At 37.4% G+C, this 25,632-nt stretch overlaps 2 protein-coding genes across 2 annotated transcripts; both read left to right on the top strand.

Moving 5' to 3' along the window:
• Positions 1 to 265: 265 nt before the first annotated feature.
• On the top strand, positions 266 to 10,560 carry LOC149017548 (MLO-like protein 4). Its single transcript, XM_089151880.1, has 15 exons — positions 266 to 563; positions 642 to 699; positions 802 to 1,037; positions 1,605 to 1,721; positions 1,824 to 1,884; positions 2,104 to 2,210; positions 2,444 to 2,518; positions 3,006 to 3,091; positions 4,387 to 4,436; positions 5,056 to 5,096; positions 5,191 to 5,358; positions 5,448 to 5,483; positions 7,229 to 7,296; positions 9,787 to 9,847; positions 9,928 to 10,560. Exons 1-15 carry the CDS (start codon positions 450 to 452, stop codon positions 10,132 to 10,134), a joined length of 1,485 nt encoding a protein of 494 aa, XP_089008006.1. The 5' UTR covers positions 266 to 449; the 3' UTR covers positions 10,135 to 10,560.
• Positions 10,561 to 11,415: 855 nt separating this feature from the next.
• LOC149017547 (actin-depolymerizing factor 5-like) lies at positions 11,416 to 13,063 on the top strand. The gene is made up of 3 exons (XM_089151881.1): positions 11,416 to 11,974; positions 12,145 to 12,404; positions 12,686 to 13,063. The coding sequence occupies exons 1-3, from the start codon at positions 11,954 to 11,956 to the stop codon at positions 12,834 to 12,836; spliced, it is 432 nt and encodes a 143-aa protein (XP_089008007.1). The 5' UTR covers positions 11,416 to 11,953; the 3' UTR covers positions 12,837 to 13,063.
• The last annotated feature ends 12,569 nt before the right edge of the window (positions 13,064 to 25,632 follow it).

The following is a 25,632-nucleotide window of genomic DNA, read 5'->3' as shown; positions in this document are numbered from 1 at the left end:
AAGCTGCTTACACTCCAAATCTAAAGTGGTCGAGCTTGACCACCTGTTATGTTATTTATTATTAAAATTATTTTTTGAGTTTGAGTGGTGTAGTTAAAAGAGTAAAAAAGAAAGAAAAAAAAGTTGGTCTAGATTTAATCTCGACCATCAAAATTGATCTGGACTATAGGCAGCAGCACTGAAGCCAGATCCGGGTGGAATAACCAAGTTATACAGCAAAAGATGCTCTTTACCCTTTTATTATTGATCAAGCAGTAATAGAACATGCGCGGTTGCTGCAGGGGTTTCGGACAATGCTTCAACTGACACCATAAATGGAAATGGGAATTAGGAAGGTCGGAAGCTAAGCAGCAGAAAAGCCCCTGAGAGAGGTTGGAGCGAATACTGATTGAACAGAGAACTCAAAACGCATATAATCATCGTATATACCTAGAAATAAAGGTCTTCTCATGGAAGAAGAAAGGTCCTTGCTCGAGAGCTCTTCATGGGCGCTGGCGACGGTCACAACCGTGATGGTTTTATTTTCTTTTTTCATCCACAGTTTCTTTAAATGGTTTGGCAAGGTAGAACATCCTTCACTAAGGTTTGTCTTCTGTTTTATGTGTTCTTCAGTCTGTTTTATGGTTTGTCTTCTTTGACAGTGGTTGGATACGTCCGGAACGAAAGCACTTCCTCGTGCTTTTGAGAAGATCAAGGAAGGTAACATTTTCCTTTACCACTTTTGGAACAAGGGTTTTTCTTTCTTTCCTAGTTTGACAGCGTTTTGGGCTCTGATTCCTTGATTCTTGGCTCTGTTTCCAGAACTAATGCTTTTTGGGTTTTTATCACTGTTGATGGGTCATTCCACGATTTGGGTTTCTACAATTTGCGTCAGACACTCGGCCATAAGCCACCGATTTGCCCCATGCGCAGTGAAAGATAACACTAATGAGAACAGGCCTGTAGAACGCATGCTCATTGAAAGCATGCATTCTTTGAATCACTCGATCATCCAAAAGCGGGAAAAGATCCAGAGAGATGATAAATACTGTCCTGAGGTACTTTTATTTCCAACATACATTTGGATTGACTATTTTTACGTGCCTGATGAAGCATGATCTAATCAGTGGGTACTAGGACACTAGATTGACCTGGCCTGGCATGGGTAAATTAAAGTTAAGGCTTATTGATTTAACGCATTTCTCTAGCTCAGAAATATTTAGCTTAGGGCTGAAGTTTCTAAGAACTGTACTACGTTGCTCTTCACTGACAACTAATTCTATTTCCACCAATTACTGGTTCTCTAACAATAATGCTTGTCATTCGCATTACTTATTTCAACTCATTCATATTTCTAATGGCTGTCGAAGGCAAAGAATGTTACTAATGGCTTTCAAATAAAATCTCAATTGAAAGATTCCAAGGGTGATACACTTGCAGATTTAATACTAAAGGGTTAGAGCTCCAGTAATTTGGCTCATTTGAAAGGTCCCTTCTAGATTTCTCCCCCCTTCCTCCCCCCCCCTCCCTTAAAATCAGAACTACTTCTAGTAGATGTTGACACTCTTTTAAATGTTGAATTCATTTTTACGTTTGTTTTTGATCTCCTCTTGCTTATTCTTCAGGGACTTGAACCTTTTGCTTCATATGAAAGCCTGGAACAGCTCCACCGTTTATTCTTTGTTCTTGCTATTACCCATGTTTCTTATAGTTTTAACTCCATTGCTCTAGCAATACTGAAGGTCAGTCTTCCTACAAGGTACAAGTATGTATTTTCCGTACATTAATGTTTTTAGTCCTCCGCTTTTTCGAATAGTACTTCAGTTTCTTTTCTAGTTATGTAGATTAAAAGCTGGAAGATATGGGAAAGTGAAGCAAGGTCAATGGCTGTTGATGAGTCAAAAGGTAAGAATTTCTTGTGGTTGTCTACATTGCTATATTTCCCCTGCACTTACTTAAAGTGATAATTTTTTATTGTACTACTTCCCTTGGAGGAACCTTAATGCTTGCTCAAAGTAGTGTTGACAAGGTTATTGGGTACAAAATATAAACCCTTCTATGCTTGTGCCTGGATATATAATTTTCTTAGCAGTTCTTTCAGTTGTTTGCCTTTCATACTTGTAGGATCCTCAGGGATTACTACGGGGAATAGTAGAAGTTTGAGCGTGTCTACTGTCATTTTCCACCACACCTCCCATCCATGGAGCCAGCATAAATATCTCGTTTGGATGGTAATCTCACGTGTTAAAAGTTTTAGTTTGCCTTAAAAAGAAAGCAGATTTGTTCTAAAGATAAGATCAAGAAAAATACTCTATTGTTTTTTAGAGTCCATCTCAAGGATTGAGCTTGTATTCTTCAAAGTGCATGAAGTTCAAGACATGGTTCTTTAGAGACCTTAATGAGTTGGCACTTGAACAATATGCAATGGATAATTTAACTGACTCTTTAACTCCCCTATGTGCAGCTATGTTTCTTCCGCCAATTCTGGAGTTCTGCAAATAAATCTGAATACATGACACTGCGCTTAGGCTTTCTTAGTGTAAGTTTTTTACCAAATATGTACCAGTTATTGAACTTCCAGACTGGATTCTATAAAGAAGAGTAGAAAAACCTCATCCTATTATAGTACTAAGAAGTTTACTGAATACAACGTTTGGTCACAATCTTGCAAAGATTATGCTTGGATTGAATTTTCATATGTACTATCAGTCTTAGCTTGCCACCAGTTAGCCCCAGAAATTTTTAATTAAAAACGCCTTTGTTTTGGTGATTTGGTGTTGTATTTCAATTAGGTAATCAAGTTCAAATTGAAAAAATATTTACCCAGCCAAGTCTAGGTGAATGATATATCCATGCCTTGTTCTTCTTAGATCCAGGAGAATTCTATGCCTTCTGGATACATCAAAAGCTGTCCTTTGAAAAGAAATAGTTACTTAAAATACAATGCTGTGTTATACATACATGCATGTATACATACTAGGAAGATATCATTGCTAGTCACTAGAGTACATTTTCTTTATTTGCAGAATCATGCACTTCATATGTCCTACAATTTCCATACTTATATACTGCGTAGCATGGAGGATGAGTTTCTTGATATCGTAGGTATCAGGTACATCTTACCCCAACCTCTCAATATATCTAAAGATCGTGCATTCTAGTTGAACTTTCAGTTTGGCTAGTACAGGTAGTTAAATTATTTAATTCATTGTTACAGTTCTAGATCTGCTTGTGCTTATGATAAACATTTGATTTCTGGATTACTCCCACTCTGACTCTGGGGGATTTTTTTTCTTCTTCTAGTAGATCTAAGAATGTTGCGTTTAGTTGGTTCAATATGGATGGCTAGGAGAGAGTCATCCATTATTGCTCACAATTTCAACTCGTTGAAAGGCGACCAGAATATCACACTACTCTGTCATTAGCCCTCTCCATCAATATCACTGTACTCTTTCTCTTAAAATTAAGCTGTCCTTTATCAATTCTTTTTGTATGAACAATCCATATTAGTAGTATTTGTCACTTGCTTCTAGTTGGTATGCTTTGTAATTTCTAGAATAGCTTGATCTATTTATCAGATTCTCATTCGTTACTGGAGCAACTACCGTATTCTTTAATTTTTTATCCTTTGGTGCTAATTGGTCAATTCACTTCTATTAACTCATGATTTTGTAGTTTTCCTCAGCCCTCACAGTTACAGTCCCCATGGATATCGCATTCTCCCCCATGAAATAGGGAGCCTGTTTCTTGAATTTGCACATTTTATCAAAAAGTAAATGGGTGGCAGTTTTGAGGGATGGAAACCCACAGGCAAAAACTTCGGGTGGGAACTTTTATATGCCATGTGGCCGAGATCTACCAAGTTCCCCTAATGACATGTGGAGTTTCAGCTGATCATTGTTAGCTAAAAGGGTGACATGAAAAATGAGTTGCATCAACATACAAGGGAGTTGAATGATGAAGGATAAAAGGTGGTTGTGGGTGATAATTAACACATGGAATTGTCATATCACTCTTCCACGTGGAAGGGCCAAATTTGTCCATGTGTTGCTGACCACAAAAACTTCCACCAAAATAATTGCCAAGCTTCTTAGAAAAGACTATTATCATCAAATTGTTCAATTAGATGAATAACCATTCTGAATCTTTAGACAACATTCTGTTCTTAGGAATGCATTTGGTACTTTTCCACCCTCATGATTCCATAAATACACAAGTGTATCAATCACTTTCCCCCATATACTGATCGTAACTGTTATATTGTCATTATCACAAGTAGGCTTCTTGTGAATGGTGATATCACTTTGTACTGATGCTAACATGATTCACTCCAAAAATTTCCATTCCAAATTTGGCTACTTCTAACTGATCATATCATTTGAAAGTTCTTTGTGGCCCTTTTTGCAGTGTGCCTCTCTGGGTGTATGCCATATTATGCATTTTTCTCGACTTTCATGGTCAGTTTGCTGAATTCTAGCATCCTTTTATGTTTTCTTAGTAGCGATTGGATATATAGTAGCTCGCAAGCATGTATTAAATGGTTGAACAGATTCTGGGACAAAGAAGACCACAAGATGCTAGCTTATGATATCTGATAAGATCCTGCTGCTCCAATACTAAGAATGTGAATTACAGCAAGAAACTAAAGATAAACCTGGTTTTGATGGTTTCAGTCACCCCCTACACCAAATGGTGCCCTCAGAGAAAGGCTGCCTGAACCTCACATAAAATAACCCATAAACTTTACTCACACCTTCCCCCTTTTATAAGTGACCAACCAGCTGTTGGTTGATAACGCCACTCCCATATGGACTCCTCCCAGGGTCCTAACAAAATCCTATGGAAGTAATCATACTTATTTAGTTGCTTATGGCAGTGCAACTCACACGCAGTGGCATTCTTATTGCTGGGTGTATCAATTCATCAAATCAATGACCACATTAAGAAAGTTTTCAGTGAACCATTTAAATTTTCAAGAGGACTTTTACATGAACTATACATTGTTTCTTCTTTTATTTTTATTTTGCTTCTTTTGTCTTAAACTCTCTGAAGCTTGAAAAGTCTGCCATTACACAGGAGCTGTTTCTTATTTTTGGGTTTCTTTCACTCCTGTCATTGTAAGTCCTCTTACCGGTTGTCTTTTGCTTCTTCCTGGTTGAATGCCAGAGTTCAATATTTCATTAACAAATTTTCCTTATATAAATATCAAAGGTCCTCCTGCTTGTTGGTACAAAGATGCATCGAATAATGGTAAAGTTGACTATCGAAATTACGGATGCAACTCCTTCTCTTGGAAATCAATTTAACCTGAGGGATGAGCTCTTCTGGTTTGGGAGGCCCCAAATTTTGCTTCAGTTTATACAACTAGTTTTGTTTCAGGTGAGAAGAGCACAAGTATTTCAAGGTAAAATTTTCTATAATGTGATGTCTTCCAAGTGCTCATATGTTCTTGGCTGTTTGATTTGCAGAATTCATTTGAGATGGCAACATTTATTTGGTCATGGGTAAGTCAGAATTTACTATTAGCTAATTCAGTACTTTGTTTTAAGTTGAGGGGGATTAATATTCTAACTAAATCATGGGTTTTGAATTCATTTACTCACTGGCGTATTGGTTAATGAGGGATGCGTGCAGGACTAGCCCACCGTTCAATGGGTTCAACCACTTGATCAATGAAGATGAGCCCATTAGGAGTACTGGCCTTAACTACCTGTCTATACTTATACTATGTTCAGCTTCACATTTGTGGCCTGTATAATCAGAGATGTCTTATGGATTCTGGTTCACCAGGAGGCATCTATTATTTGGATTTTGGTTATCTATGCTATATTCTCTGGTTTGTCTCATTAGTGACTGACAAGAATGGCTGGGCCATGAAGAAGGGAGGATTATGTGACTTGGATTTGTTTGTGGGAAAGAAAAAGGGATAAAATACTATATCTACTTTTCATTCCCACTCAATATTGACTTAGTAAATAACATACCATCCTAATATTTTACTTCATTCAGGTGAGCCCCTGATGCAATTGCATTAGGCACTAATGCTGCATGGATCCCTATCCAAGCTTGGGAGGCTCATAAGGTTCCTTATGAAAGTCCAAAAGGTTGGAATGACCCTTGCGTAGTTATATTATGGATTGAATCTTCTATTTTCTCTGGTTTCATTGTAATGGGCCTAAATTATGAGCTGCTTATAAAACGGGGATAAAGTTAGAATATGGGATTAATAGTTCAGGGTTCGAGTTACATTAGAAGAGTTAATAGCTATATTAGAGATTTGTTTTGATTTTCATTACTTCATTGAGTGTATTAGACTGGCTAGCAGTCGAATTTTAGAAGGTCTTTGTATATGTTAATACACTCCCATCAATTAGAAATGATTTGAGTAATGAAAATGAGATCTTTAAGAGTATTGGGTTGTTTAGTGCATATGGGATTCATATCCCCTTCCATTGATCTCATTTCTTCTCTTTACAACACAGTTGTCTCAAATATTTGATTGTTGGGCCTGCTTGAATTGGATAATAATCCAGATTTATAGAATAAATTAACCCCACTATAGTTTAGTGTCTTCATAGGTTTCCATGGATAATCTCTACCTTCATTTGTTCTTCTAATTATTTTGGGTAGAGCAATCTCTTAGTTCAGTGACTTGCAAAGGCTAGTTGAAATAAACCATCTCTTTGGACGAAAGGAAGCCAACTTGTAAAGGAACTTCTTGAGGTATCCACTGATTGCAGTTTACATTTTCATGTAAAGTACATTTATTGATGCACTGATTTGTTAGCAACACTGATGGTATATTAGGTTCCCATGATTTCCGATGGCTAGTATTTCAAAATTCCTCCCCTATAAAATACGAATTCTCTTGTTTGATCCAATTATTCATGATACTTCATATCCTATGCTCTTAATGATTAATTTTAGAATTAGATGTTATATTCTTTATTTTGTTTCATTCCCTTTGCAGAAGTATGAAACAATGAATATTTCTTCTTGTTTTCCAATAACATGAATCCTTAACCAGTCAAAGGTGCCAGAATAACCCCATCTTGAAACTTAAAAGGAATTTGTATGAGAAAACCATGCTTTTATCTAAAGAGTATTGTCATATTTCAAGTTTGATGGTTTAAGATTTGACAGATTGTTCATCTAACAGTATGATAGGTTTTGGTGAAGATATGCAAATTGTTGGACCTTTCAAATCTTTACATTCTTCAGTTACGGTTTCTCTCCTCATCTTTTCCAGTGGGAAATAAAGGGACCTTCCTGCTTTATGGACAACAATGTATGCATGGCTATCCGCTTGACTTCTGGGTATGTCTTTGTCATCATTATGTGGTCTCCATAATGAGCCTGTTGAATACTCCCCACCACGATCCCCTTTTCATTTCTCCCATTGAAGTCGTTAATCTGTTGTGACAACTCAATGTCCATAATCATTGATCATGATAAGTGCCTCCATTGATCAGAATGTGGATATCATTGTCATGCTACTTTTACTGTAGCGGTTAAGAAAGTTAATGAGTACATGATTTCTATATAGAATATAACTCACATTTAACATAAGCTGGATGTAGATGGAGATAATCATTCTTTTTGTCCTGCATGAACATTTCTTAGGCAATGTCCGGTGGTCTAGGTGATCTGCAAGGTCCTATTCTCCCACATTGCACATATCAATGTGGCCCAATAGCCAATGAATTAGAAGTATATCAAAAAGGTGACCTATTTCCAAAACAAAATTTAAGATAACTAACATAATTATTCCTTTAGATAGAATTACATTGAGACAATCAATGATATCTATGTGTCAGAGCTCACACTCCTCTCTTTATTGAATATGCTGTTACAGCAGGATTCAAGCAATGTACTAAACCAAAATTTTCATATTTTTTCTGTTGATTTGCTTGTGTACTTGGGGTTCTTTGGATAAAGGGCATCACTATGATTTGCTTCATTTACGAAATAGTCCATATAGAAGAGTTGCAGCATAGCTTAACTCGTTTTTGGTTTTTCATAAAAGATGGAACTATCATGTGTTATATATGGTGGTCCCTCTCTCTCACAATTTCTGAAACTCAACATTATCAAATGAGAAGGTTATTTCCTCCTCAAAGCTTCATTGTGCTACCGTTTTCTGTATTTTCTTCTCTTTCGATTTAAGGGACTGCCAGTGAGTTTGACATCCATAGTTGCCTATGGTCTTTAATATCCACTATAATCTTTTCAGACGGCAATTGCTCAGTTACGGATCCAGATCATATGGTTTGTTAGTATTATCAAAGGAATTTTTTATCTGTTTTAGAATTGTCTATTGTTCTGAGGTTGTTATAGCTAAACCCAGCTAATTGTGACATTTCCATTCAAGATCCCAGTCATTGATGTCAAAAACCTAGAGAAACTTGCATACGCCTAGCTATGCCTAGCTACGCCTATAGTCTTTCACATACATGTAAAAACATTTTAGTCATTTTTTCTCCTTTCTTCCAGAATATTTCTTGTATCTTCCAGCTATGATCTTTAGCTGTCATGGTGACTGCTTGAGTTGGAAGTCTCGTTATGTAACTTCTGTAAGGACCTTTAAGAAACAAAGAGTTCTGTGGACAACAAAGGAAAATCCTCTGATTCTGTCCGTGGCTAAGGTGAAGCATATAGATTTCAACTATGGCCAAATTCGAAATTTGTGAAGATATATAGGATAGGTTCTGGTAGCTCTGTATCTGTTGAGGTCTGCTTTGGATCAGCTGAATTATTCCCAGCTAGAGAGTTCTGTACTGTATCATCTACCACTAACGGTAGGGAATAGGTAATCTAATTGGAGGCGGATTGCGGTCCATCAGTGGAAGAGGCAGAGATAGACAAAAATGGCAAGAAGTAGGGGCTGCAGTTATAGTTGATGAAGATCGAATGGAGTTCGGTAAAAAGTTTTTTCTCAGTTGAGGCACCCAATGGGAGGGACCTTGCTTCACTGAATAATCAGTTCACTCAGGTGTTTACCTTTTAACTGGCAAGAAGTAGCAGGAGGCACCCTGAGAGGGAAACCCCCCCCCCCCCCCCCCATCTCCTTGATCCTTGCAATACACTGCCAATGTATCAATTGGATTTGCCCTCTGGATGCTCTACACTGGATGCTATCCTCCTTCCATGAGCTTGAGCAGCCCACTGGAAGAGAAGGATGTCAATCAAATCAGATGTCTCACACTGAACTCAATATTTCATCAATGCTTAGCCTGATGAGACATGAACATGTGACAGGATTAGAGCATAAATCAAAGTTTACAAGAAATTCCTTTAATATGGGGGGAAGTTTGTTTTAGAAGTCGGAGCAAACATAATCTCTTGAGATCAACAGAAAACGACTTCTAAGAGACTGACTTTTGAGAGATCTTGAAGTGGTATTTAATTTCCAAATATCCAATACTAATTAAAGGAGATGTTCATGGAAAGTGGTGTTGATGTGCCTCTGATAAAAATGAAGACTATGAAGTATCAAGTGAATATAGCCCTTCCTGACTTGTCTCCTCCTGTGGTAGTTCATCTGGCAAGTCAGCTGTTTCACTAAGCAAGATTTGTTGTAACATTAATGAACAAACAACCCATGCAGCCAGGGATGGTGGATCAATTGCAAATACGCTTTCTAGATCTCTATTTGCAATCTGTGGACCCCTACACACAGTACCCTTGCTTCTGTACAGCTCTGTAGGAATGCCTACGTTTTTGCATAACAAGCTCAAACAGAAATACCTGATTAGTGGATATTTGACAAATTGAGTTCTCCAATTGTTGACTTCTTGGTTATTGCAGGATCATAGTCCAGTGCTGGTGCAGCTATGTCACACTTCCACTTTATGTTATTCTTTCACAGGTCTGTTGTAAATTGTTTCCCATATTGTTATTCATTCATGGATCCTTCAATGTCTAAATTTGTGAGGTTTTAATATGTAGATGAGATCAAGATATAAGAACGTGGTTTCAGAAAATGTCAGATTAGCACTTGAAGGATGGAGTACAAGGGGAAGGGAAAAGTTAAGACATGGTCATTCTACAAGATCAAGCACCTCATCGAATTCCCAACTGGATGAGATGACTGATAGTCCTGGAGCTGCCTTAATTCGCTTGTCAAACAGATTTTCAAGATTCCGGAAAACCTGAAGCTCAAACGATGCATTCCGTGTGGAGGTGGATCAAATATACGAATTATAAACAACATCCAAGTTTGACTGTTTTTCACCAATTTCTTTTTCATTTTCATCTCAATGTGCAACCAACTAATGAGTAATGACAAGAATGTTGAAATAGATAGTAATCAGTATTTCCACTGCCTGTTATTCTTTATTATTTTTCTACTTATTCATGCCCTTTTCTTGAATCTCTGTGGATTGTGCACACTGGGTCCTCATTGAGATCAGAAAACCATCAACTGCTTTACTGATCATCAAGGTTTATACGAAATGGAAGTTAACATTGGTTCCACAATGGTTCTTTGGCAGGCCTGTAAATCTAGGGCCAGTGCTGGATCTAACCTGCTAAGTATTTGGTCAGCTAGGCTTTATATTGGGAGACATTGCCCATTGGGAAGGGCTGGGCAGGGTGAGTCCATTTCGCCTCAGAGAGGCTTTTCCACTTTCAAATTATTTTATCATATTCAAACATAGGCCCCATGCAATATATACAGTGAGAAAGCGTCATGATCCAAACTCAGGACAGGGCGGGGTCGGGTGCAGGGGTGGGGGCACCAGGATACGTGCCCTTCTTTTCCCATGATATCATTGCATGTATTGGTTTGAGAGCTCCATGCCCTGCGGCGAGATTCAGCAAAGCTGATAAGATGATATAAATCTATAATAATCACAGAACATATCCAGTTGTCTATTTTTGCAGTGACTAATGCATGCTATCTTATCTTGCTGAGTTCTATTGATCTGTTTATATCGAACACAAACAACGAGAAAAGTTTGGAGAATCAACCGACATTGTAGACTTCAAAAACTCAACATTGGGTCTACACTGTTGTTCTGAACAGGAAACTAGATTCGTAGAGCCAAAAGTGTCATTGGGTGGTGGGTGACTTTGAAGGCCTAACGAAGAATGCCGCCCCTCTCTCTCTCTCTTTTTCTGTGATTTGATACAGATGGGCCACCCATTATTTGACCTTTTTTTGCTCTTTCTGTTTGTTTACTAGTTTCGAATACTCTGAACACGCCCACCTTCATCTAATCAACCTTACCCAGAAGCTCAAAAAGAAAGAATAGAACTCAAAGGATCATGTCTTTTCACCAACTCTGCAATTCGCTACGTACATCTCCATCCGGGGATTCCAAGAAAGTGGTCTTTGCTCTGTTTCATCGTGCAACATTCTTATATGTAGAATAATTGTTGGCTGCTTGCTCATTCCACTACAGCTTTAGCTTCAGACTTCGAGATTCTCTTGGACTCTGAAAAATTTAACGTCGTTTCATGACCCAAAACCAATCCGAAATGGAGAGAGAACACGCTTTCCTCATTTGGCTCTCCTGTTTGTTTCGCACGAGAAATTTTTAATTCCCTAATTACCTCTTCTGTTCTCTTGCTTGTTGAGATTTTCTTCTACGAATTTACTTCATTTCTTACGTCTCTCTTTTCTTCATTGTTTCACCAGCTTTGGTTTCACGCAAAGAGCCTCGATGAAATCAAATCCATAGGGTAAGGGAATCAAGGACTGAAAGTTCGTGATCCAAGATAAGACCGATTCGTTCATCAAAAGAAGAAATTACGGTGCACAGTACATGATCAATTCGTCATTTGGCTTAATTGTATGTGTTTATTCCCCCTTATCTGGTTGATGACAAATTCGTAAATTGAGCGAAAGTGAGTGGCTTTTTCAAGAACTAAAACCCTTTATATTACCCACCAGTTCTCACTCTACTTTCTCAACTCAAAAACTCTTTCCATTCAAATCCAGCAACAGTAACTCAGAACAAGACTACGAAGCATGGCGATGGCGTTTGAGATGGTGATCGATCCACATTTCATTAATTTCATTTCTCGATTCCTTTAAATTATTTCTGAACGCTTCTCACACATGGATATATATAGATTCTGTTGAATTTCCTTTCTTAAATTGCGTTGAGGAGTTTCAAATTATTAACATAAATTGTGGATCTGTTGGTTAATGAATTTCAGGCGATCACAGGAATGTGGGTAACAGAAGAGTGCAGGAACTCGTTCATGGAGATGAAAAAGAAGAAGGAGCACCGCTACATAGTGTTCAAGATCGACGAGGGATCTAAGCTCGTCACCGTAGACAAAGTCGGTGGCCCCGCTGAGAGCTACGATGATCTCGCCGCTTCCCTGCCGGACGACGACTGCCGCTATGCTGTGTTCGACTTCGATTTTGTCACCGTCGATAACTGCCGGAAAAGCAAGATCTTCTTCATTGCATGGTTTGTCTCCTTCATTTGTTCTTATCTTATGTGTTCTTCATCGTACACTTCCACCGCTTCCACCGCTCTGCTGTCTGAGACCCGTGCCCAGCGGGAGAACAAATCAACTTTTAGTGTTTTACCATTTGGATAGGGGTATTTTAATAAATATAAATGAGCTTGGAATTTTCTTTTAGAGGTTTTTTTCTCTCTCCAAATTCTTTATTCTCTGTTTGTCAGAGGAGAAGAGCAAGAAACTTAAATTCTGACCATACTGAGATACGAGGAATTGTGAATTTCAGGGCTCCACCAGCATCGAGGATTAGAGCGAAGATGCTCTATGCAACCTCTAAATATGGATTGAGGAGAGTGCTTGAAGGTGTTCACTACGAAGTACAGGCGACTGACCCTACTGAGATGGGTATCGAAGTCATCAGAAACCGTGCCAAGTAGACACTATTTCTCGTAATTTCTACAGCAACACTAATGGTAGAAGGATATTGCTGCCCTTTTCTTTTCTTACCACCTCTCTAGAGAGATTTAAGGAACGTTCCTTTCTCCGTTTCTTCTTCTGTTTGCTTTTAGTCTTTGTTCACTTTCTTCAGTTCAGGAACTAATGTACTCTGATAATATGTAATAAAAACAAGACTACCTTTTTAAGGCCTAAATCAGTCATGATCCTTCACCCATATGATTTTTGGAAAATTTTCCAGTTCACATTGTGTTTGTGTGATATGTTCAATCCAAAACATAATTCTCACTTTTGTTTTGCTAATTAATTTAAAGTAAAATTAACCACCTCCAATTATCAAAGAAAAGTTAATCTAAAATAGGATCCAATACTTTTACCAAAAAGAAAATCCATCGATATTTTTCAATATTTTGAATTTTTTTAAAATTCCAATTAATACATGAAAATTTGCTATCTCTATCTCCACTTATGTTATTTCCCTCTTCCACATCTGCACTTCATTTAAGAAAGAGAGAAGATTTGGATTTGAAGATCAACCCTAAGACTTAAGTAACTTCTCTTTATTTCTTACTAATTTTTCTTCCCAAAAAAGCAAAATAAATAAGTAATGTTTTGAATTTTTTCAAGTAGATATATATGAAAGATAAAGAAGGAATGACTGTTAAAGAAGAAAGAGAGTGTAGACAAAGGAAGATTCATCTTTAGGGTTTTGAAAAAATAGGAAACAATAAATTTGAAAAAATAAAGAAAAAGAAAGCAAGTTTCAAATGGATTGATTTATTTTAGATTGATTACTAAAAAAACGAAGGATTCTAATTTTACAATGGATGCATGTCACACGATTAGATGTGTGGATTGAAATTTTTTTAACTCTGTGTGGGTGGATGGTCCAAATTAGTTTATACTAGCCTAACCCAATCTAGCATCCATTCACTTAAATTGAGCCTCATTAAATACACAACATAGTACAAAACTACTTTACATGGTTCAAGGTTTCTTTTTCCTGGGTTGACATTTTTTACCCTCTTCATCTCGGCTTGGCCTTTAGTTTTTTGCTATGCGTGACAACCAATCCAGAAAATAAAAGACACACATGCATGTTTCTCGTATAAGATAAAGAATAGAAGTGAGCACATATATTTCTATGGTAAAAAGGATAAGCAAACACAAATCAAGAATGTCACATAAAAAGGCAAGATATTGGGCGTGTTAGTAATATAATTTTTTTTTTGTAGCCAACGAGTTTATATGGGGGGATATTACTAATTTAGGTACTGCCGGATGGATGCAAACCCAATAACTCGCCATGGGAATTTGAGATTTTAACCACTCAACTATCACCTCCGTGTGTTTTTTTTCTTTCTTTGAAATGACTTCCTTATCCTTCAAACGGAAGAAGACAGGGAGACATAAACATGGAGTATTAGCATACAATATACTTCAAACTATTATAGATAAGCTTAAAAAAGATAGAAAATTTAATATATTATATTTACAAAAATATCATGTTCAAGTAAAAATCAATGTATGGATTAATAAAGTTAACATTGTACAAGCCAAGACTTAATCCAAGGAATCCGGTAATAGAATAAATCACTAAAATAAAAAATAATTTAACAATCTTGTATAAATAAGTTGAAAATAATCGCAAAACAAATAACAACAAACCACAACAAGAATAAAAGATAGAATAAAAAGAATACAAAAGATTTTTATGTGGTTCACTAACCCAAAATGTTTAGAACTAACAATATCGAGTGGAAGAGATTCCACTATTTTAATATTTAAAATAGTACAAAATTTGATAATAATACAATGTTACCTCAACCCAGTCACACCACCTCTCAAACATATTTGAAAATACATTTCGACTTTCGAGCTCTTGAAGAAAATTCTCCAATCCAAATTTAAACTTCGATAGCGCAACAATGGAGAAGAAAAACCAAGAAATAACTCTTTTCTTGCAAAACCCCAAGAAGAAGAAGACCCAAAAAACTCAATCTTGTTTCTTTTTTTTTCATCACATTTACCTCCGGTAGTGCCTCTTAATGATATCGAAATCTATTATATCTTTAATAATAAGTTAAGATGAGACCCACTAAGTTTAAATTAGAATCCAATAGACAAAAGTGATTTTTATCACTAACCTAACAACATTACCTTTCACGCGTGAGCATATACCATTATTAAAGAAAATACATACATAGAATAAACAAATTACAAGACAATGGACAAGTAAAATTAGTTGACAAATCCAAATGCGCCAATAGGGGTGTCGGTTAAAGAAGTTCATTTGTGAATGGAAAATATTATCCTTAAAAGCAAGTCACTATAAAACAAAACGTACATTAAAAATGGGAAAGGGTTTAATAATTATGTACGAAAAGGGTAGAACTGGTAATATCATTTTTCGTTCAAAATAATAATATAAATGAATATCAAAATTTCCCCTTTATAATATGAATAAAAGAAAAAATCATCTCCAAGGCACGCATTTGACCGGAGGAGGCGCTCGGGTGTGTTACGCATCCAGAATCCGGTGCTCCGAGTCATCAAATCCGGATCCGAATCCGAGAACAGTAATTCTAAGTTCTAAGTTAAGGCCGAGAAACTAATAACAGTTAGTGATTGACTTGACCAGACCCGCCAGTTACTGCCACTGTGGCGCAAGCCTCAGCCACTGGAATTCTTAGAATACTTTGCTTCCCACAGAATTAGAAGCAAAGTAGTTAAAGGACTTACTATCCCCTATGCCCAGTCAACTGGTTTTAGCCTTAAGGTGGGGGGGGGGGGACCCACCTCCACCTCCCAACGAGGAATCCTAGAACAGCCACGTCTGCTAGACTTGGAATCCGTGCTGCATACGTGGCTATCGGCAAACCTACGATATGACGATATACGAGTCACACACATGAAACATTCATGGACTTGGGATGTACCTTAAATATCCCAAGAACAGTATATAAAAAGGGATAAATGTTATGTAAAAAGCCAAAAATAAAACCTCAATCCCATCCCATCCTGGAAGATCAGTATGAAGCGATGAGGCTTCGAGCACACAGTCATCCGCTGAGATTTTCGTGTTCTAACTTCTAACCAACCGCCTAAATCAGCTCTCTGTTTATCTTCTCGATCTCATTCACCTTCAAGCAGTTTCCCTTCCTTCAATCATATCAAATCGATCGATCAGACCTGCAACGATTAAGCGCCTCCCAACACCCGACATTCCTTTACTAGACGCAATTAATTACAGCTTTAAAAGCTCATTCATCATCTTTATCTTGTCCCCTGTAGAGACTGCGATTTCCGCTTCCACGCTTTGCTTGACTTACACTTCAAGGAAGCGACAGGAACCTAACCTTCCTTTTTCAGTTTCAAGAAGAGGAAAAACCTTTTCGCTCTCACCTGATTCCGAGAGATACAGAGAGGTATGGGGATCTCTGATACTGTTTTTTCGAATCTGACGAGTCTCTACCTGGTGGTGATCGTGGCAATCAAAGCATACGGCGTGATGTCTGGTAGAAATTTCGCCGCAGGATTTGTTCTAATAGCATCGACGATCCTCGTCGGAGCGGTCCTGATAGGTACACTGACCTGGGATGTCTCAAGGAAGGCCGCCACGCATGCCTTGTGTCGTGATCGAACCGTTGAGAGATGTCGAGGGGGAATCTGCTGGCACGGTGTTGCAGTTCGATCTCCTATGTCTCAGGTTCGATTTCACCTAGCTCACCAGCCCCTCTCTGCTCCTCTGTAGATTCTCTGATTCAATAAAAGAGGGGAAAACTCTTTACACTTGCATATACTATGGAAGAAGAATGGAAAACAGTACTAGAAGATAGATCCCCTGGCTTCTTCAATCTCAGAAAGGAAAATAAAATTCGATAAATAAGAAACTCCTTCGGTTCTAGCTCTGTGTAACCGCCATTTCTTTCTCTCTCCAAGCTCCACGGCGTTACGTTTGTTTCGATGTGATTATCGTATTAGAGAAATGAGACAATGAGATATAGGGATATAATAAAATAAACACGGAAACACGATCAACTGTTGTTGTACAGACTACAGAAGAGGAGAGAATCAAAGTAGTATCTGTTTGTCGGTGTAGACTCTACATCCAACTGGTAGTGTGTATGCATCAATCTTTGACTTTGTCAGCTTTTCTTAATCCATCCGAGTTTTGTTTTTCATTTCATTAATTAGGTTTAATTGTTAATGATCTATGCTTGTTGTTAGTCACAGTAGGGGTGTAAACGGACGATCGGACGGAAGGGAATACCAATCCGCATCCATATATTCGGACGGATTCGGATAATATCCTATCGGAGCGGATTCGGAGATAATCGGAAGTATTTCTTGAATAAATATCAAAGGCAATGAATATAGATTAATACAAGTTTCGCACCTAGAACATCTTTACCACTTTATTATGAGGGTTAGGTTTCAAATTTAAAATTTAACAACTTTAGTAGTTATTAGCAAAACCGAAAATACCAATATTTCAAGAAAAATATATAAAATAAGAAAACAAACCAAAAAGTAACAATCGGATAATTTTATCGGACGGTAATAACCGGATAGAAAGGGAAACCATATCCGCATCCTATTAGTAATCGGACGGTTCGGATACCTCTAAACGGATGCGGATGCGAATTCGGGAGCGGATTTCGGTTATCCATTTACACCCCTAAGTCACAGCACAGTACCTGTTCTAATGCTTAACAGCAAAGTACCTGTTCTAATACTTAAAAAAGGCATACAATATTTATAATGACACGTCCTTTTAAACAATAAGAAAGATGTCAATGTTCCAATTAAATGGGATCTTACATTGATTATTATTTTTCGAGGAGCTTCTTCTTCTTCTGTTTTTTTTAAAAAAGCCTCCATTAAGCAAGGTATATCACCGACATGAGGCGAAAAATCGTCATGTCGCTGGGGGGCTACACGACACCCCCCAGCGACACCGAATTAACCAAAAGTCGGCGATATATCACCGACGGTCGACTTTGATCTCCTCTCCTTCTTCATGGCCGGCTAATTTTTCTTCTTCGCCGACGACGGCAACTTCCTTAGCTTCGGTGTCCTCCTTGACAGGCTCGTCTCTCTGGAAATGGAAGCTGGAGAGGAACCTATCGATGTAGTTGACTGCAAGAACGGTAGTGAGAGGGCACAGCCGCAGAAGGCCACCGAAGACAAGCCTTGGATGGCTCAGCTCGCCGCCGTCGCTTGCCTCTCCCTGGCCGCCAAAGTGGAGGAAAGTCAGGAAACCCAATTGCCTCTGCTGTTGGACCTGCAAGTACGCAATTCCAACTCCCAAGTTCAACAATGTCTTAAAGCTCGTTTTTTTTCTTCTTTTCAATATCACAGATTTAACAGTTACCGCGTACCTGGGTTTTGGTCCATCCCTTCTGATCAGGTGGAAGAATCGAAGTATGTGTTTGAGGCCAAAACGATTCAGAGGATGGAGCTTCTGGTGCTCTCCACGCTCCAGTGGAAGATGAATCCGGTGACCTCACTTTCGTTCCTCTGCAAATTAACACAAAATCTCCGCTGCAAAGACTGATAGATCGAGCTTAACTACAGAAATATGTCTCTCTCGTCTCCGATCTGCGATCAAGAGAGAGATCGTGATGAAGAGAAGAAAGTAATCAGAGAGAGAGGACGTCGTCAATGGGGTTGAGAGAGAGAATTTGTGGGAGGAGCTGAGTTTATAAAAAGAACGATTTCGGCGTGAACACCAACCAGAAGTCGAGCGATTTTGGGCGATATGTCGCCTGAGTCGCCGTGTCGCCAGGGTCCAACACGGCAACACGGGTCGACATACCGAACTTTGCCATTAAGCTTGGTGGTACTACCTCAAACGACTTTCTTATAATTTTTCACTTATCAGAGCTTATCATAGATAAGTTCTAATATGATTATTCATTCTTTTATTCTTCTTAGTTTATCTATATGATGCTTTTTAATAACCTAATACTCTACACCATACAATATATTTAGTTGTTCTATATATACAATTTTTCTTTGAGTTTTGAAGGAATATATCAATCATACCAAATTTTAGCCTTTCCACTTCATCACCATATTTTAATTATTTAAGAAATATCTTCTATATTATATTTTTTATTTATGATGATTGAACTAAAATATCTAAAACATACAATATCTTTAAAAAAATCTCCTCATCATCAAATTTCATGATCATCTTATTGTCCACTCGATCATGACCAAATTTACAAATTGAATATCATTTTTTCGTTCTAATTGGTTTAAAGTCTTTTAAATCCAAGTTACTATCCATGATTCTAACTTGATTTTAGTCATCAAAAAGTATACTTGTAAACGATGTCTTGAAACACCTCTCTTAAAATGCCAAAGAAAGTTTACCAAAAAAAAAAAAAAAAGCCAAAGAAAAAGACAATCTGAAAGAAAATCGAGACACTGGTCTAACAGTGTTTAGTGTTGAATGCAAGGGGGGATCAATCTTAACTTGGATTTAGCATTAGCATCAGGAGTGCATGAACATATTCAAAAATGTGTACCAATACACAAATAGCTAGGTTCAACTCCCATGAGCAAGTGAAAAAAAAAAAAAACTTGCATGAAAAGTGTCATCTGAATGTATCCCAGCTTCTTTCACTCTCTTCAATTTCTCACGATTTCTCATTAATAGAGAGTTTACTTTTGTTAGTGCGTGGACCATCCCTGATTCCGTTCCCCTCTGTGGTACGCTCTGCCTCAGTTTTTCCAAATATTTTAAGACCCAGAACATGACTTTAAGAGTATGAAATACATGACTTGGCTTTTGAGATACATTTTTTTCTTCTGGGTAGAGGCTTTTGAGATACATTTTTTTCTTCTGGGTAAGAGGCTTTTGAGATACATTGGTTCAGATTCAGTGGGTGGAAGGTGAGGTGGATCCATCGAATTGGGTTATCTCTCTTTGCTTACTGTGAGAGCTGACATGATGAGCCAGCCACCACTAATTGGACTTCGTAACAAACTCTTGTGTGATACGTTAAATCAGTACTGAGTCTTAACAACAGTTTGGGATCAAGATTGGAAACATTTTTTTCCTCCAACTAACAATGGTTGAAATCACATATACAAGAAACCAGCAAACTCAACTGAATTGGGCATTTTTCTTGTCCGATTCAAATAGGAAAAAAAAACCAACCTTAGGGGAGATAATGGGATTGGTTGTACAAAGGATAGGGTTTGCTTATTCTACCCTATCAACTCAAACTTGTCGGTCATGTGTTGTGTGTTTTGCCAATTGCTTTTAATCATCTTCTCCTTTTCTAGAATACCATTTCATCACTGCATCCTTTGGGCGTGAATTGGTAAGCTTTGAAAGTGAGACATAAGCCATGAGTCTCTCTCAGGGATGGAAGCAAGCAAGATGTTGAGAATCAAATCCATAGAAAACAACGAATCCAAGTGGTTGACATCTTTAGTTTAAGGGGATAATAGTGGTTGGTTTGGCAATAAGCTAGAATCCTTCCATGGATTCTTAAAGATTCAGCTTCGTGGTTTGGCTTTACCTCTTTTTAACTTTTGTAATAAATAATAAAAATAAAAGAGTAAATACAACCCTGGTCATGTTTTGGGAGGGTTAATTGATCGAGTCCGGATCAGCTCCCTCGACGGTTTCTGACCACACAAAGCAATGGGGCCCACGGTGAAAACACTTTTTGGAAAAACACAAAAAAGAAAATTTTAAATTTTATCCGTGGGCCCCACGTTTTTTGTGGTCAGGAACCCGTCGGGGAGCACTCTATGCAACCCCGACGGGGTGAGGATCCAGATCCTCTAACAGCTAAGATTTTTTTTAGTAAATTAGTTAAAATAGAACTGAACCAAGGAACGTATTCGCGAATTTGGAAATATCGCACCGGTTCGCCGGGGGGGAAATAAGATTGACGCCGAAACCGACAACAAATTCGCCGGAAAATCGCGATTTTCCGGCGAAACCAAGAATTCCGCGAAACTTCACATTGCCGGAAAATCGACGATTTTCGCGAACTTCAAAACTTTTTTTTTTTCCTTTTTTCCCTACCGTCTGAGTCCGAGATGGGTAGCAGGCAACAGCCAGCTATCTGCCGGAGAAGAAGAAGAAGAAGAAAGAGAGAGAGGAAAGAGACATCCCCGAGCCGAGGTGGGTAGCAAGGCCGGAGAAGAAGAAGAAGAAAAAGAAAGGAAAAGAAAGAGCTGAGAGGCTAATACCGTCAGTCGTTGCCGCGAGATCTCGCCGAAATCTCGGCGAATTCCTCGCTCGGTCGCGACCGAGCGAAACAATCGATGTTTCGTTCCCTAAACTGAACCCCATTAATCACGATTATTAAAAGAAGATAATCATATTTTAAAATAAAAATTTCAACAATTCAATTATGTGTCAGAAAATTCTCTCCATGTTTTGATTACTAGTGAAATATTAAAAGAAAACTAAAATTGAATTTCTTATATTTTTTACCTTTCAGTAAAAGTTTTTCTATGAAATATAATTGATTTCTTAGGACATTAAAAGGACCGGTTTCTTCTCCCGTAAAAAACATTGCATTTTCCTTTCTATTAAACAAAAATATTTTCTTAATTTTTTATATGATATATTTCTTTTTCCAAAAGAAAAGCTATCAAGTTGCTGCAATTGGCAGGAAAAGAAGAGAGACAAAATCCAAAGATTTCAAAGGCATTATGCCCTTATCTTAGAGTCTGAATCATCTCTTCATTGGGATTTTGTTTTTACCACACTTTTTGTGTAGGGCCATGTCTGAAATTGATAAAATAATTGAGAGGTACTATCTCTAGTGGGTTCTACGTAGGCCCACACAAAATATGTAGTGAAAAAGTGTCATGGGAAAACTATGTTCTCCTTTTTGACAGAGAGGTGATATTGACACTAATTGTTTTAATGTTGTGCAATTAATGCGCAGCACCGTGCAGCCCACGCTCAGATCAAAACTTATTTGGTTAAAACAAAATCTCGACCACTCATTTTACCTCGGTTCACGTAAGAGTTTTTTTTTTTTTGGTAAAGTTTAACTTTGAAATGAATCTACGAAACTTTATCTTGACCATAAGTTTTGATTTAGACCGTAGATTGCATGGTGTTGCACAATACCCAAGTAGAGCTTGATCTGGACTCTCATATTGTTTTACCTTTTCTTACGACAGAGTAAACTTTCACCAAAAGAAAGGGGAAAAAAGGGGGGACCTTTTGTTTTGAAGGATTACGCTATTTCATGTCTTGATATTTAATTTTTTGGAAATTTTTGTTTATGGATATTCTAAGATAATTCGCAAAAACCATAGAAACCCAAAACTATGTCCAATTGGTCAGGAAGAGAAAATAACTCACGAAGGAAGAAAGACGATGGAAATCAGGATTCTATTTTACTAGGGATAATATTGTAAAATCACAATAGATCAAGGATAATATGCGAATAATAAAATTATCCAACCATAATTTAACATAATTTACTGATAAAATATATTATTATATTATTAAAGCAACCTAGAGGGGGGGTGGATAGGTTGCAACTAGTGAATTTATCCAATTTTTTTGTTTGATTGCAAAAATAAGATAAGTATGCAAATTTAAATATAATTGAGCAATAAATTGAACTTAAACAAATTTGCAAATAAACATCAACAACATGACATGATACACATGATTTTGATGAAAACGAATACAACAACATTTGTATGTGTAAGGATGTGTCATATGCCCTAATTTGCTAAGTTTTCTTACTTGAACTTGAGTTTATATTCTTGAATATTCTTATACTTCATTCTTCATGCTCATGTTAACTTAGATTTCATGTCCATCTTAGCTTGATCTTGGCCTTGACTTGGGCATCCGACGTTGAGTTGGATTTAGTCTACTTGCTCTCAAATTGAATTAACAATACATAACTCAATATAGTTATTAGTAATTCATGTTTATTATCATCAAGCTAATAGAAGCTGATATGACATTCCTCAACATATACAAATTTATTTTTTCCTGGTTGAATATATCATTATGTAAATTAAAGAAACAATGTGGGAATGAAAAATAATTTGGCGTGGGTTTGAATACTATGCTTTTTACCAATTATAGATGTCCTTCAATCTTTTTACCAAAAAAAAAAAAATCATTGTAGTGGTTACAACAACAATGTTGATTTGATTGTCTCTTTTCTCTTTTATGACAGAGAAATTTATTCATTAAGAAGGAAACCACTTTTTTTTTTTTTTTTTTTAACAACAATCTTATTCAAGGCGGGCAAGGGGTGGGAGTGCACAAAATACCAGCAACAACTCCGTGGAAATCGGCCATTCTTTTGGGCCCGAAACCGAAAGGGCCTTCCTGGCTAAGAGATCTGCTATTCCATTAGAACTCCTAAGATTAAAAGCAAGAATACAATGCAGAAAGTAAAATAAAATATAAACAAGGCGGAGGGGTTTGAAGATAAAGAAACCAGTCCTAGGATTTAGATGCCTGCGGCGTTTGTTGCGGGGGCCGGGGGGGGCGGGGGCCCCCTTTTTTTTCCCCCTTGGAGATTTTGGGAGTAGTGGGGGGCCCCCCCCCCCCCCCCCCTTTTTTTTTTTTTTTTTTTTTTTCTTTTTTTTTCCCCCCCCCCCCCCCTAGTAATTCTTTCATCATTGCACCAGATCTTTGAGATGGAGATGTTCGTTTGTTTTGCTATCTCCAACCTCTCATTTATCGCAAAAAGAGTGGCTCTCATCAAATCATTGTTGCCCATATGTCCTGTCTTCAAATCATTGCTCCTTTAGATACCCCTATACAACATAAAATTGATGAGTAAATTGTAAATAATTCTCTCGGCATATGAGATGTACCTTGAGTGATGGGTATTGATTGAGGATTCTCAATAACAACATTCGGGTGAAATTCATTTGTCCATCAACATATATTATTCAAAACCCTATATGGAGTAGGTCTATTTTTATTGAACACTACATAATTCCTTTATATCCATAAAAGTTGCAAATGATAATAAAAACATAGAAAAACCACTGAATTGCTTTTTTGTCAAGCTATGTGTCAGCTAACAGGGAGGCACATAAATGCAAAAAAGATTCATTGTTCAGATGTTGTGTTCGAAGTCCAAAGGTTCCAGCTGCCCATATCCTTTTAACCCATTTACACGACAAGAAGATATGCCATAGAGTCTCTACCATATCTCTGCATGGTTCATAGACAATGTCCATCTCCAACCATCAGAATAGAACAAACTTTATTGTCAATCCAGCATTCAATAGATGCCAAAAAATATATTTAAATCTCAGGTGAAAGGGCATTTTTTCAGAAGAAATTCCACCAATGTTTGAAGAGATTGCAAATCGTTGGTTATGTTTGTTTTCACAATGCTTGCCCCACCAACTTAGCAAAGAACTTGTCATTGGAAGAGACTTTTAATACACACCTATCATTAAAAGATGTTAGCAAAATATGGAGAAAAAAAATAGAATTAGGAAGATTAAAAGTTGAAAACTCTCTCTTGAGTTCCAGATTTCTTATCATTTGAGTAATCGTTGTTTCAAGTGCCCACACTGGAACACCATTGAATTTTTGCACAATCAAATTCCCATCAGAGAGCCAAGGGTCAACCCAAAAAGAGGTTTCAGTTCCATTATCAATTATCTTTTTCACCATTTCCTCAAGTTGTGGATGATACTATTAATACTATTTCAGGTCCATGAGCCACTATTTTTTTGCTCTTTGGGGTCAAAAAGAGAAGTTTTTGGAAATATTTGGCCTTCAATATTATGGTCTAGAGACTATTGGGCTCATTAAGAAGCCTTCATCCCTATTTGAGTAGCAGGGCAAAGTTAATATATTCCATCATTTTGAAGCCCAGACCTCCAACAGCTTTGGGATAACAACACTTATCCCATCTTATAAGGGTAAGCGCTTGGTTTTATTCGGATTACCATGTGAAATTTTTTGGCAGATGGAATCAATTTGTTTGCAGAAAGATTTAGAAAAATAGAAGCATTGTACATGGTAAACTGACAAGTGTTGCAACACAAATTTAATGAAGACCTCTATTCCTGCGAAAGATAAGGATGCAACCTTCCATCAGCAAAGTGCTTACTAGCTTTTCTTAAAAGAAAATTGAGATTCTTACTCTTGGCTTTCTCATTGAAGAGACTGCAAGAGACTGTTGCCCAGCTACATAGCGTACATTTCATTTTAGAGATACCCAAGATCTACAAGATCCAGCTTTTGACAAAGGCATTCACATTGCGACTGAAAAATGCACCACTTTTCCTACTTTGTGCACATCTTGATTTCACATTCTCACCCTTAGGTGAAAGATAATCTAATCAACCAACGCATTAAATTTAATCCGAGATTAATTTAGTGTAGGTGGTGGAGTCAATATATTTCGTAAATTCAAATGCACATTCCTTTTTTGGTAAACAAGCCTTATTAAGGATGGGCTAAAACGAAGGCTGAAAATTTCAGCCAAGGAAAGTAAAGGAAAGAAGCCAAACTTCAAATGCACATTCCATTTTTACAAAAGAAGAAAAACACTTTTCATGACACATGCCACGCAATCAGCGGATTTTCAACAGAAAAAGGATCTCATCAGGTATGACCTTTGCCGTCTTTTCACCGTCAGTGGATTCAACACAATGTGCGAAATGCCGTTTACTACGAAGACGTGGTGTATATAATCCCGATTCCATTATTCGGTAGTTGCTCGTGAAATTTCCTGTCACATTACATAACGGTAACGTATAGATGATATATCATTTTAGTCTTGC

This window comes from Hakea prostrata, chromosome 4, assembly GCF_041222555.1.
Source record: "Hakea prostrata isolate BN-2017 chromosome 4, UWA_Hpros_2, whole genome shotgun sequence".
NCBI lineage: Eukaryota > Viridiplantae > Streptophyta > Magnoliopsida > Proteales > Proteaceae > Hakea > Hakea prostrata.
Note: the sequence above shows the minus strand (reverse complement) of the source record. Positions and strands in the feature narration are given on the sequence as shown.

Excerpts from the sequence above, each read along its gene's own strand:
- LOC149017548 (XM_089151880.1), top strand. The coding sequence starts at position 450 with ATGGAAGAAGAAAGGTCCTTGCTCGAGAGCTCTTCATGGGCGCTGGCG. Across the intron at positions 2,211-2,443 it reads ATAAATATCTCGTTTGGATG|CTATGTTTCTTCCGCCAATT; the intron begins GTAATCTCACGT and ends CCCTATGTGCAG. Across the intron at positions 9,848-9,927 it reads TTTATGTTATTCTTTCACAG|ATGAGATCAAGATATAAGAA; the intron begins GTCTGTTGTAAA and ends TTTAATATGTAG.
- LOC149017547 (XM_089151881.1), top strand. The coding sequence starts at position 11,954 with ATGGCGATGGCGTTTGAGATG. Across the intron at positions 11,975-12,144 it reads TGGCGATGGCGTTTGAGATG|GCGATCACAGGAATGTGGGT; the intron begins GTGATCGATCCA and ends AATGAATTTCAG. Across the intron at positions 12,405-12,685 it reads AAGATCTTCTTCATTGCATG|GGCTCCACCAGCATCGAGGA; the intron begins GTTTGTCTCCTT and ends TGTGAATTTCAG.